This window comes from Ailuropoda melanoleuca, chromosome 2 (genome assembly GCF_002007445.2).
Source record: "Ailuropoda melanoleuca isolate Jingjing chromosome 2, ASM200744v2, whole genome shotgun sequence".
Lineage (NCBI taxonomy): Eukaryota > Metazoa > Chordata > Mammalia > Carnivora > Ursidae > Ailuropoda > Ailuropoda melanoleuca.
Genome location: NC_048219.1, coordinates 3,157,414 through 3,170,576, shown reverse-complemented (window position 1 = coordinate 3,170,576; position 13,163 = coordinate 3,157,414). Strand labels below are relative to the sequence as shown.

General features: G+C 54.8%; 1 protein-coding gene across 3 annotated transcripts in view; it reads right to left on the bottom strand.

Moving 5' to 3' along the window:
- The window catches only part of EPHB2 (EPH receptor B2), a 136,737-nt gene that overhangs the window by 120,904 nt on the left and 2,670 nt on the right, over positions 1–13,163 (bottom strand). For all 3 annotated transcript variants that reach the window (XM_002919539.4, XM_034646193.1, XM_034646191.1), the window contains exon 3: positions 10,411–11,095. In XM_002919539.4, coding sequence (XP_002919585.3) covers positions 10,411–11,095 — 685 coding nt within the window. The remainder of the gene's footprint in view (positions 1–10,410; positions 11,096–13,163) is intronic.

The window sequence follows — 13,163 nt, the reverse complement described above, 5'->3', positions numbered from 1 at the left end:
TGTGACCCTGGGACAGTTAGGTCCTCCCTTGAGTTCAGTTTTCCTTGTCTCTAAAATGGCGATAGTAACCTTCGCCTTGCTTCTCTCATGTGGGTATCATGCAGATCAAAGTATCTCATAGGGTGAGACCAAATGCTATACAAAAGCAGCTTCAAATCTTTTCTGGAACAAGGCAGGGTGTAAGTAAATAAATACTGTACATATGTAAGACATTATCATTACAAATGGCATCCCCCCCCCCGCCCAGCCCCGAGCTATGGAAAAACCCACGCCAGTTTGGTAGAGTGTGAAGAATTCTCATTAGGATTTCGAGAGGCCTGGGCCCTGATTCTAGCTCTGTACCTGACAAGGTGAATGAATGTGGGTGTCACCCCATCCCCTGCCTGTCCAAAGCCTTGGTAGGGATGGAACACATGTTGCTCGAAGGGGGCTCTGTCAGCTCTGTCAGTGAGGAATTAACAGTATAATGTCCCCCATCTCCCCCAGGAAAGCAGTCTGGGGTGGGCGAAGGGACTCAGGCTTTGCCAGGCAGGTCAGTTCAAGCCTCTTAGCTGCTGTGTGGCCCTGGCCAACTCCCAGAATTCCCCTCTCTGGGCCTGTTCCTCCTCTGAGGTCAAAGTTCATCCTTAAAGGTTCCCGGAGTAGGGAAAACAAGGAGAAACAGTGGGATGGGGGCTGAAGACAAAGGGCCCCAGGGAAGGGGTGCCCCAGCAGGGCGGGGTGAAGGCCAGAGTGGGGCCTGTGGGGCCCGAGCCAGCTGCCGCAGAGCAATGGAAATCTCTTAACCACACAGAATTGTTAACGGCTCCCAAATCCTGTTGTACCACAGGCTTAGAAAGGCTTAAACTGTTAAATGCATAAACTTCCTCAATAAACGGGCCTCTCTCGCCAGATCCCGAAGCCCCGCCAGATGTAAAGGCAGCGGCTGGAGGGAGGGGAGATCCCCAGCTGTTTATGGTCTTGCCTGAGCGCTGTGGAGATAGCCTGTGACCAAACCGTCAAGCTGGTGCCTTCGGGGTCCCCCGCCAGGCTGAGGCTGAGAGAGGACAGCACGGGGGCTCCAGGGGCGGATGGCCTGGGTTCAAGTCCTGTCCCTTCCTAACCGTGTCACCTCAGACAAGCTGCTCACTCTCTCTGGGCCTCAGTTTCCTCTTCTGTAAAACAGAAATGATGATCCCCAACCTCAAGGAGAGACAGTGAGACCCTGGGTGAGAGCTGCCTGGTCCACAGGTCCTAACAAATGAGAGTGCTGGATGCCGGCCGCAGAGCCTTTCTGCCATCTGCAAGAGTGGGAGAAGCCAGAAGTGGGGGGCACAAGGGTGCACACCTGCCCCTGCCACCTCCGAGGAGTGTGACCATTGGCCCCAGTCTGCTTCCCAGTCCGAGGGGGGCATTCAATAAGGTTAGTGTGCAGTTAGAGATACAATGTGAGCGTTCAGAAAGTGCTGTGTGGGGGCAGGTGGGCTCTTCTGTCTGGCCAGAGGTTAGCCACGGGTGGATGGGTCTCCCTCCCAGAGGCCTTCTCCCCCTGAGCAGGAGACGAGACCCCCAGGGGCTTCTCCACCCCTGAGCCTTTTCCCTGAGACCACATTCCACTGTGCCCAGCATCTCCATATGAAAGCAACTTGTCCTTCAAGGCCCAGCTATACACCTCCCTCTTCTGCCCTGAAGCCCTCCTGGTTGCCCCATCAGACTGGCCCCATAGTCCTGAATAAGAGTCCCTCCATCGGTTATTTGTCAAACCCTTTACTTCCCACATCTCAGGCGGCCCCCAGCAATCTGGGAGGTGAGCAGGACAGAGTACATTCAGGCCTTGCCCCATCCTGGTTAATCAGTTGTCCCAGCAGCTGGAGAAGGCCAGGTTCCCATGCTGCTTCCGCTGCTTATTGGTCGTGTGGTCTTGGGCAACTGGCTGACCCTCCCTGGACCTCAGTCTTATCATTTGTAAAATGGAGCTAATCATATCAACAGAAGATTCCAAAAGATAATGGAGCACAGCATGGAACACAGCGCTGGGCACACAGGAGGGACTGCCTAGCCCTGGTCCTCAGGACTCCTCAGCCCTTCGACAGCATGGAACTAAAAAGCCTGGCAGCCCCTCTACCCTTCTCCTTTAGCCAACATTTCTCCTCTCCCCATCCCCCACCCCCACCCCCAGCAAGCTGCATCTTGTCTGGGGGTCAGCAAGAGGCCAGAGTTAAAAGTATCATTTCTGATCATCTTTTTCTGGACTAATTCTTTCTTTGTATCCTTCCATTTTCCAAAGCCCTGGGAAAATGGCTCCTTCTTCAGGTAGCTTCCCCAGCTTTCCCCTGACTCTCTCCTAAGTGCTCTAAGGCTATAGTTACAGATAGAGCCATCTCCCCCATCCCAGACTGGAAGCTCTAGGAGGGCAAGAAGGGCCTTCATCATCTCTGCAGTCCCCATATCTGGCCCAGGGTCTGGTGCACAGTAGGTGCCTGGGGGCGGGGTTGTTATGAGTATCAGGGGCCAAAATTGTTCACTATTTCCTGCCCAGACCCCTGAGGGAAAATGAAAACCATGTCATCCCATGCCCTGGTATCCAGATCCTTCCATTTGGTTGACTCAGAGAGGAAACTGGGCTGAAGCGGCCCTCCCTCCCTTTCTAAGGACACCCACTCTGCCTGCCTCTGGGTCTTTGCACCTCCTTCACACCTGGCTAATTCCTGCTCCTCACTCGGCTTCCACTTAAACAGCTCCCCTTCCTGGAAGCCTTCCTCTGAGCACCGTGACGCTGGCCGACATTCCCCTGGGTGGGCTGGGTGTCTTTGCTTCCCCCTCCACTATCTGCAGGTATAACTGTTGACATCTCTAGCCTGGGTGGTCCTTGAGGGCAGGGGCCATCACTGATCTTTCCAAACATGCCAACGCCTGCCACAGCGCCCAGCATATGATAAGCACCCAATGTATGTGACCTCCTGGTCCTCTGTGAAGACTTCACTGATCCCTCCAAGGAGCAAAAAATAATAATAATAAATAATAAAAAATCAGAAGCTGGTATTCAGTGACTCTCTGACGGCTGGTTGGCTGGACAGGCAGACCAACGTACGGACAGACGGATGGATAGTTGCACGCAAAGATGCATTGAGAGCATATATGAAGGGGAAGTGGGGGAAGGGGCACTTCAATTTTTAAGAGCCAAGGACTGACTAATCTGAGTGTGTTGGCCAGGCTCCCCATCCAATCCCCTTCTCAAAAGGCTGGTCTGTGTGGTCTCAGGCCTGGCCTGAGCCTGGGGGTCTGGAGGGGGGTGTCTGTTAGCCCTTCCCCTCCCCCTGTTGGGTGTCTCCACCCTGCCCTTAAAGAGATGCTAGAACTTCTGTGTGGGGGTCTGGACCTCTCCTCCCACCCATCCAGCATTCCAACCCCCTCACCCTTTCCCCAGCCAGCGCAGGCCTTGCCAGCTGGCGGCCTCCCTCCTCCTCACCCCAAGACTGACCGCACCCTACCCCACGGACTCGTCAGACACATCTGGGCCACTGGTCCAGCCTCTATGGGCAGGGCTGGAGCTGAGAGCATGGTAGGAAGGAGGCCACCCCGAGTTTGGCCCAGGACCCAACCCTGAAGGCCCAGAGACATCCCTGGGCCTCTCCCTACCTTGGCCAAGGGAGCACAGAATTCTGGGAAAGAAGCAGAAAATAAAGCAACAGGCAGAATATCTCCTGCTGGTGAGCATGTGGGGAAACAGACACTCTGGAAGTCTGCTGCCAGGAGGGTACCTGGGCTGTGCCTTTCTGGGGGGTAATTTGGCAGTGTGCGTCAAAGCTCTAAAAAACATACATACCCTTTGACCCCACGATTACACATCTGGAAACAAATCTACTCAAATACCAGTAATAGTGCACAAAAATACAGGGACAATCATCCTGGCATTCGCTGAGATAGTGAAAAATGGCCAGCAATCTACGTGTCGATCAACAGAGGACTGGTAAATAAATTATGACACATCTTTCCCATGGAATTCCAAGAGCCTTCCAAACTGAGGCTGTAGATCTAACATGACATGGAAAAGTGTCCACAAAATATTCGTCCGTCAAAAACCCTTGCATATTTTTAGTGGGAAGTTCACTTTTTCTTTAAACATAATCAATACGTGTAAATACAGCCAGAAGGGTCTCCCCCAGCCTGCTGACAGTCGCTATCTCTGGATGATATTAATTTTCTCCTTTTTGCTTCTCAGTAATTTCTAAAGATTCTGCAACGAACCTACATTGCTTTTGTGATAAGAAAAAGTTTTTTTTCCCTCAAAATAAAAAGCTCATCAGAGACCAAAAAAACCCCAAACATTCACAACAGAAGACAGTGTTGGTAGAAGTCCCTGTTCTTATTTTTATAACATTTTTCTAGGTATTTTCTCACTGACTCCGCATGGCAACCTTCGTGTTTATCCTGTTTTGCAGATGGGAAAACAAAGACTGGGAGAGGGTCAGTTGCTTGCCCAAGGTCACACAGTTAGGCAGAGCTGGGGTTTGACACCAGGTCCCCAAGGCCAAGGTCAAGGAGCGGCTGTGGGGGCGGGGGGGGGGGGGGNNNGGGGGGGGGGGGCGGAGAGGGAGGCTGCCAGGCAGGGCAGGGTGGAGGAGAGGGAGAGGCGGGGAGAAGCCCAGCAGCTGGGAACTGGGAGTCTAAGCTAGAGCCAGAGGATCAAGCGTGCAACCGCCCCCCACCCCGTCCCCCTCCCCACTGGCTCTCAGCCCCTCTCCCTGTCCAAGCTAAATATTAAAAATCCCATTACGGGCCGACAGCACGCAGCAATCACGACCGCTGTGGAGCTGCCTCCAGATCTGTTACAGACGCGGGTCAGCCGTTGGGAGAGAGGAGGGCAGCGCCCCCAGCAGTGGTTAGGGTGGGAATCCGATGGGCAGGGGCAGAGTAGGGGCTGAGCTAGGGAAGGAGACACCAAGAGAAATAGGGCTACAGAGACAAACCTGGAGACACTGAGGCAGAGGCACCTTCCCAATCGAGCTCATGAACATCTGGAAAGAGTCAGGCAGACAGACTTGGGAGCTGGGGGGGAGCCACTTCTGTAGGGGAGGAATTCCAGGGCCTCCACACCCCCACCCCCGGCAGATCTGCTGGCGGCAAACCCCAGTGGGGACCGTGATGCTGAGGAGACTGGGGACTTGGGGGGGTGGGGTGGAGAAAGGGACAGAGTTCTTCTGAAGAAAGTCCCCGGAGTCCCTCACCTGGCAGCTGCATGGCCAGTACAGGTCCTGATCAGGCACCCAATAAAAACTGGACAGATGCATGAATAGGGAGAAGTCATACCCTAACACGCGCCCCAGTTAAGGCACTGGACACCCACCAAACACACCCTATACTATCACACCTCGGGGCCATTATTCATGTAGTTGGCTCTTTGACCTACAATGACCTCCCTCCCTTCACCCATCCAAATCCTACTTACTCTTCAGGGCCTAATTCAAATGCCACCTCCTCCTTGAAGCCTTCCTAGACCTCTAGTCAGAAAAGATGCCTTCTTTCTCATTTTCTCAAAGTGCTTTGACTGGAATGACTTCATTTCTGGAAGGATCATACTCTGCCTTCTTCTCCATGTATCAGAGTGCCCTGCTCACCCAGGAGCCAGTGAGCCAAACCCTGCATCTCAGGTGTTCTCCTCCAGGCTTCCCAGGGCAGCCACTGTTAGCTCAAACAACACCTCTTCCAAGAAGCCTTCCCTGGCCCACCTGGCTAAAGCGAGTCTTTCTTTGACCTCCACTGCTCCATTCCCCCCCCCCTTTCATTCATCACAGCTTATAACTATTTTATTTATCTGCTCACTAACATTTTCCCTCCATCTTCTTCTGTCCACTGACCCAGACTAAATACTCTGGGAGGGCAGCAAACGTATCCCCCTCATTCCCTTCCATGTTCCCCAGCACCGGTATGTGCGTGGCTCAGATGGTACTCAATACATAGAGACCTGCCTCGACTTACCATGGGGTTACCTCCTGATAAACCCACCGTAAGTTGAAAATATTGTGAGTGGAAAACTCACTTTATACCCCAACCTACCAAACATCAGTGCTTAGCCTAGTTGGCCTGAAGTGTGCTCAGTTGAGCAACGTCACCTAACCCAAAGCCTGTTACGTCTCATGCAATTTATTGAATACAGTCCAGAACGTGGAAAAAAGATGCATCACACGGGGGCAGAAGGGATGCACGTGAATCACTTGTTTACCGCCCTGCTCACGTGGCTGACTGCCCAGCGTAAGGAGTATCAGACCCGCTGTCACCAGCTCAGGAAAAGATCAAAATTCAAACTCTAAGTACAGTTTCTGCTGAATATGCATCACCATGGCACCGTCGGAACGTTGAAACAGAAGTAGGACCGGTNGAGTCGGACCGGCAGAAGTCGAGCCATGGTAAATCGGGGGCGGTCTGTATTGGCTGGAGGGCCAAGTGGCACACAGAGGGTACTGAATACTTGCTTGCTGAGCGGTTGACTGGCTTCTCCAGGCCCCTCCCTTCCCCACTATGCCCTGCACACAGTTGGCGCTGGAGGAAGCTGGTCAGATGGCGTCATAGCCGTCTGATGTAGCCTACAGTTTTGGGGAAGACTCAGGGTGCTGGGAACTCCCGGCCCTTCTTTAGCCACCCTGCCCACCCCGGGGACGGCTGTGCCACTCCCATGAGGACTCACCTACTTGCCACCTGTCAGGTAGACTTTATTCAGCCTTATCTTCTCAAATTTGTATTAACGAAGCAATGGAGTTTTTCCAATCAAATTATGCTTTGATATTAAATGGATCTTTCCAAACCACACTCTCCCGGAAATTCTGCTAACGACCCCTCCCATCCCTTAGGGTGGATGCTCCCTGGGCCTGTGGGGGTGCTGGGCCCATGGTCATCCATCTGGCTCTGAGTCCTGTTTGTCTGTCTGAGCTAATGGTCCTGTTACAGAAACATGAGGCTGCTTCTTTCAAAATGCTGATTCTTGGCCCCACCTCAGAGCCACAGAACCAGACCTGGGGGAGACGTTTGCACCAGGCCCAGGAATCTGCATTTTAATGAACTTCCCAGTGGATGCTGAGGCAGAGTCAAGGCCGAATCCCTGAGCTGAGAGGGAGAAAGAACTCTGCCAACCAGCGTTCCTCCATGCCCAGGCCAGTGGGAGCAGTGCCTGCAGGACTTGGGCTGGAGAGCCCCACATCTGGGTGGCTGTAACACAGAGCATCAGCTGGTGTCCTTCTGGTTTCCTGAGCTCATTAATCACACCCTGACTGGCCTCCACTCACACCCAATGGCTGGCTGGGTCTGGGCCTGGGCCTGGGCCTGGGGCGGGCAGGCCGTAGGTCCGGGGAGGTGGGTTGGAGGGAGCCAGGGCCTACTTGCAAGGAGAAACTCAGCCTTGGAGGACCTGCCCGTGCCAGACAACCTCTCTGATGGCCCCGGTGACCCTACCTCCTGGCACTCACACCCCACGTAATTCCCTCTTCTGGAGTGGGGGCTGAACTGGGTGACTGGCTTTTAACAAAGAGAATATGATAGAAGCAATGAAATGTCACTTCTGAGATGAGGTCATAAAAAGATGATGGTTTCTGTCATGGGTGCTCTCTTTTTTTTTTTTTTTTAAAGATTTTTATTTATTTATTTGACAGAGATAGAGACAGCCAGGCAAGAGAGGGAACACAAGCAGGGGGAGTGGGAGAGGAAGAAGCAGGCTCACAGCAGAGGAGCCTGATGTGGGGCTCGTCCCATAACACCGGGATCACGCCCTGAGCCGAAGGCAAACGCCCAACCGCTGTGCCACCCAGGCGCCCCCATGGGTGCTCTCTTAAACTCTCTCGGGTCAGTCCCTCTGGGGGAAGCCACTGCCTACGTGAGTCCCTGTGGCGAGGAACCGAAGCCTGTAAACAACCGTGGTGAACTGTGGTGAATGTATAAGCAGATCCCGCCCCAGTGCTGCCATAAGATGAGACTGCAGCCCCCAGCCAAATGCCGGACCGCAGCCCCAGGAAAGACCTTGCACCAGAGGCACCCCCTGAGCCATACCTGAGTCCCTGACCGTCAGACGCTGTGAGATTACAAATGCTTATTGTTTTCAGCTGTGACATTTTGGGGCGACTGGTTGGGCAACAATGGGTAACTCACTTAACGCTTCATCTGGGCACCTTCCAGGGACAGTTCTTCCTGCATCGCTCCACGAGCGCTTAGCCATGGCCGTGCCAGACACTGTACCAGTCCCCACTGTGGGACGCACTGCTTCACGTCCCCAGATCCTTGTAGATCCCTCCTCTGGAAGGCCCGGGCCACCTAGTCAACATAACCCTCTCCCAGGACTCAGCCCCAATGTCACCTCCTCTGTGTCACCTCCTTCTCTCTCTGTGACCACTGCAGCCCAGGTGGTTCCAGTCAAAGCCAGTCAAAGGCATTCTCTCCCTGTTCACTTACAGTCTGTCTCCCCTGCTCGACTGTGGCTCCTAGAAGACAGCGCCACCATTGCGTTCTTCTGTCTTACCTGACGCTCAGCACAAGGTCTGACACAGAGCTGGTGCGGGTGAGGTTTGATGAGTGAATAAATAATGAGCAACAAGTGACTGATTCTGCCCTCCCCATGGCCCACCACCTCCCAAGGCTGTGCCCTTTTTACACTCAAGTACAGAAAGCCAGCTCTGTTATCTTCCCCCAGAAACTGGCCTTTTCTCCCAATATCCCTGACTCTTTTCCAGGACCAAGATCACCTCCCCACAAGCGGGAATTCCCTCCTTTCTCCTCTCCAGCCTGTGTGCACATGCCACCTTCTCATTCATTCTCACACCCTTGCTCCTAGCAGCGTGGACACCCTGTCCACACAGCCACCATCTCTCGAGAGCGCAGCTGCAGCTGCTCCACGGGCCATGGCTCCTCACTCGGGCACCCCCATTTTTCCTCCCCGGGACCTCTAAAATGCTGCTTCAGAGCATGGACACAGAAACCACGGAGATGGTGGACACAACAGCATTTTATAAGGGGAGGCTCACCGCAGCCCCCTCAGGCCACGTGGTCTGGCACTTCAGGAACCCTAGAATCGGCTGCAAACTCTTAGCTTGGCATTTGAAGGACCCCCAGGATCTGATTCCAACAGGGAAGGCAAGAGGAGGCAGTGCAAGTAGGCTCTAAATCACCATCCAGCTCCGTGGAGTACCTGTACCAGGCTGGGCTTGTATACATCACATCTCATTTAGTTAACATTTATTAAGCTCCTACTGTGCCCTACAAGCCATTATAAGTGTTTTATAGTCTTGAACTGTTGAATCTTCACAAGTACCCTAAGAAAGAGGGTTTCACGTGCAGCCCCAGACAGACAACTAATAACAGGCAGGGCTGGGATTTGAACCCAAGTCCATCTACCTTCACAGCCTTCTTACCACCATGCAGTTCCTCTTACAAACTTCTTTGCTTGCCAACGGGCATCTTGATTGTTTGCCACAGTCAAACAGCACCTGTACTATTGCTCACTCAGGACTTCTCCTTAAATCACCCCAAGTGGCACCATGGCCAAGGGGTGGGCTTGGAATCACACGACCTGGATAAGACTCCTGGCCCCCCACTTAACTCTCCGAGCCTCGACTTCTTCCTTTAAAATGGCAGCATTCCTCGCAGGGTTCTTGGGAGAAGCAGTAAGTTAGACATACAAAGTGCTTAGCACACAGTATGAGGGGCGGTCAGGAGGCCTGGCTCACGGTGGGCCTGCTCGTCCCCCTGCCCCTTGCATCGGAAGAAAGTGCATGACTCGCCTCGGCCACTGAAGTGTGCAGGGGAGGGGCACATGCGCCACCACAGGCAGAGCTCGGGGCCAGCACGCCACCCATCTTGCCCTCCTTCTCTCTGTCCTCATCATCACCACATTCCCAATGTGGCTCCTCCATCCGCTTGGCTCCCTGAGCGCGGAATCCCCAGCCAACCCCCAATGAACAGGTAGCATTGCGCGAGAAATAAACTTTTACTGTTCGGTCACTTCCGTCCAGCCTGGCCCGTACTGATGGATGCAGCAAAAGTCCACTAAAGGTTAACTCATCCCTATTCCTTACTGAGCCTTATTTCCTTAACAATGAAACAACATCACTTTTGTAAATGAAGACGTACAGCACCACTCGGTGTTGTTAATATTCATGTAACAATTAAAATGAGAACCGTTTATCCCCATGCCCGCGAAAATCACCTTGCACGCTCCCCGTCGGACATACGTGTACCGCCATTCTAGAAGCGCTCTTTGAACATTTCCCTCTAAGACACGGAACATTGGCTGCAGGTTTGGGAAGCCCGGCCAGAGAGTGCCTCACGGTCCGCTCCAGGCCACTGCCCTTGCCAGCCTGAGCCCCCCACGCCCCACCCCCCAGGCCTAAGTCTGCAGCCGATAGCAGCTCCGCCCCCCTGCAGGGGCACCTGCCCCGCTGCAGCCCTTACCTCTGCAGACCGTGCCGTTCTCCACCGCCTCGAAGCCCGCTTTGCACATGCAGCGTCCGATGGGCACCAGCCACTCGCCGTCCCCGTTACAGTACAGCTTGATGGGCACGTCCACCTCCTCGGCATTGGCGATGCAGCTGCCCCGGGCGGCCACCAGCGAGGTGCTCTCGGCCCCCGACAGGGTCTCCTGGAAGACGGCGCCGTTCTGGATGATGCGCGGGCACTTGCGGTAGAAGACGCGCACGGCGATGAGCGACATGCAGCCCCCGTAGTCCTGGAAGGCCAGGTAGAAGCCGCTGCGGGACACGGGCCCGAAGCTCCGCACCTCCGTGTTGATCTTCATGACCCGGCCCCCCAGGTCCACCTGCGAGAAGCTCTCGTCGGCCGCGATGGTGTCCACCTTCACCCACGGATTCTCCATCCAGTTGGGGAAGGTCTTGGTGGCTGAGTCGAAGTCGGCCTCGTAGTAATAGAGGTTGAAGGTCTCCTTGCAGGAGCCGGGCACGCTGGGGATGCTGCTACAGTCACGCACCGAGAACTTCATCTCCACGTGGATGCGGTGGGCGCCGCGGCGCCGGATGAACTTGGTCCGTAGCCAGTTGTTCTGGCTCGACTCAAACACATTGCACACCTGGTACGTACGGATGGTGTTCATGTTCTCGTCGTAGCCACTCACCTCTTCCCACTGTGGGTGAAATGCTAGTCAGGTGGGGGAGATGGGGCTCAGCCCCGTGGGTCGTCTGTCTATAGGGGAGACACAGACCCTGTCTTAGGGAAGCCTTCAGTCCAATGGGGGTAAATAGGACTCTTACCACTGGGGGCCTCCTAGTCTAATGGGGGAGGCACGGACTCTACCGTAGACATCTTCTAGTCTGATGGTGGAGACGTGATCCGTACCATCAGAGAACTCCCAAGCGGAGGGAGAGACATGGCCTTGGCCCCGAGAATTCCTCTGTGAGGGAGACATGCTAATCTGATGGGAAGGGCACACACCCTGCTCTTGGTTTTCCCCTGATTAATATGGGAGATGTGACCCTCACTCTCGGGGTGACAAAGGAGACGAGGCCCCAGCTCCTGGGAAGCTCCCACCTGGAAGGGAGAGGCCCACCCCAAGGGAATTCCCTCTGCTGACAGCAGACGTAGCTTTGTGCTTGGGGAGTACTAGTTTGATGGGGGAGTCAGAACGTTTGCCTACTGGGAGCTCCTATTCTGACCAGGGAGACACAGTCCTTGCCCCAGGGGATTCCTAGTCTGGCAGAAGAAGAGCCCTAAGCCCCATGATGGGGAAGACAGGCAGTCAGTTCTGGGGGTCTTACGTCGTTAAGATACCACTAAAATGGTTAGGGGACCCGGAGAAAAGCTTTCCACCCTTCTTGCCTATGGCAGGTGCCTCGGCACCCTCCCTGGGCCCCAGCCTGGTTCTCCCATATGCAGCTGAGAGTTCCCGAGCCCCATTGCTGTAGGGGCTGGGCAGGGCCATGGAAGTCTGGGGATGATGGGCACTGGCCCCATGGTATCTCCTCACAGACTCTCACAAGCCAAGCTCACTCACATGCTGAGCCTTTGTTCACAATTCTGTGCCCTCCTCGAGTACCCTCCCATCTTCTCTGTCCATCCTCCTGGAGCCTCTTGCAGCAGGCTCTGGCTGCAGAGTTTGCATCTGCTGACTGTCCCATGGGTCTTCGGGGACCCCCAGCCTGGGCGAGGCCAGGGCACCCTTGGGCCTCTCGGCCTGGTCTCCCCAGTGGGGCTGACAGCTTGCTGAGAGTATTTTCCCACCCCCTCCTTCTCCTGTGTCCCCTGTCATTGGGCTGGCTTTCCCTGGGGTAGCCCCAAAAGAGCCGAAACAGCAGAGCACCCCCTCCCACCCATGCCAGCCTGGGGTGGGTGCTGGAGCAGGACCTCATTTCTTTGTCACGATGATCACATATGGCATATCATCATCTCCATCTTGCAGATGAGCGAGTAGAGACCAGGGAAGCGAGGCCACTTGACCCAGGTCACACAGCCCTAGACCCATTCCCATGCTTGTGCACGCTGCCTCGAAACACGGGCTCACAGTACCCCAGGAGTCCTGGGTTTTGTCCCAGCTCTCCTAACTTGATGCATGGCCTTGGGCAAGTCACTTCCCCTCGCTGGGCCTCTGTTTCCCCAGCTGCCAAATGGGACTGTGCGGGGGTGGGGGTGGTGAGGCAGGTGGTGATAGAGGTGTCGCCCGCCAGTGGGTGTTCTTTGTTCTTCTGCCTTCCTCAGAAATCTGGGCCATGTCTGTGCGGTGCCGTGTAGTGGCTGCCGGCCTGGGGAGGGCTGACGTTGTGAAGGGCCAGTGCCTGTGGGGAAGGCTGAGCTGGAGCCTGCTGGCCCAGCCTCAACGACGTCAGTGGAGGCTCTGAAGCTCCCTACATTGCTTTTTTTTTTTTTTTTTTTTGGTGGCACCATGTGACAAAGTCAGCCCCTTGTTACAACCACTGCTCTTCTTCAGAACTTAATTAGAGCACTTAATTAGAGCACTCTGCCTTTCTCCCCTCTCTCTAATTAACATGCGGAGGCCCTGCAGCCTAAACACCCCAAATAATTGCGTCCGGGGGCCCTGCAGCCCAGCCTGGCCTCATTCCTGCTAGGGGGGAGCTGCAGGCCCGGCCGCCTTCGCAGATGGAAAACTGGTGATGAGAAAGAGCCACAGAAAGAGGCGACCCTGGGGCCCTGCCTATTGAGAGCACAGGCCTGGGGTGGGGGGGTGGGGGCTGGGGGGA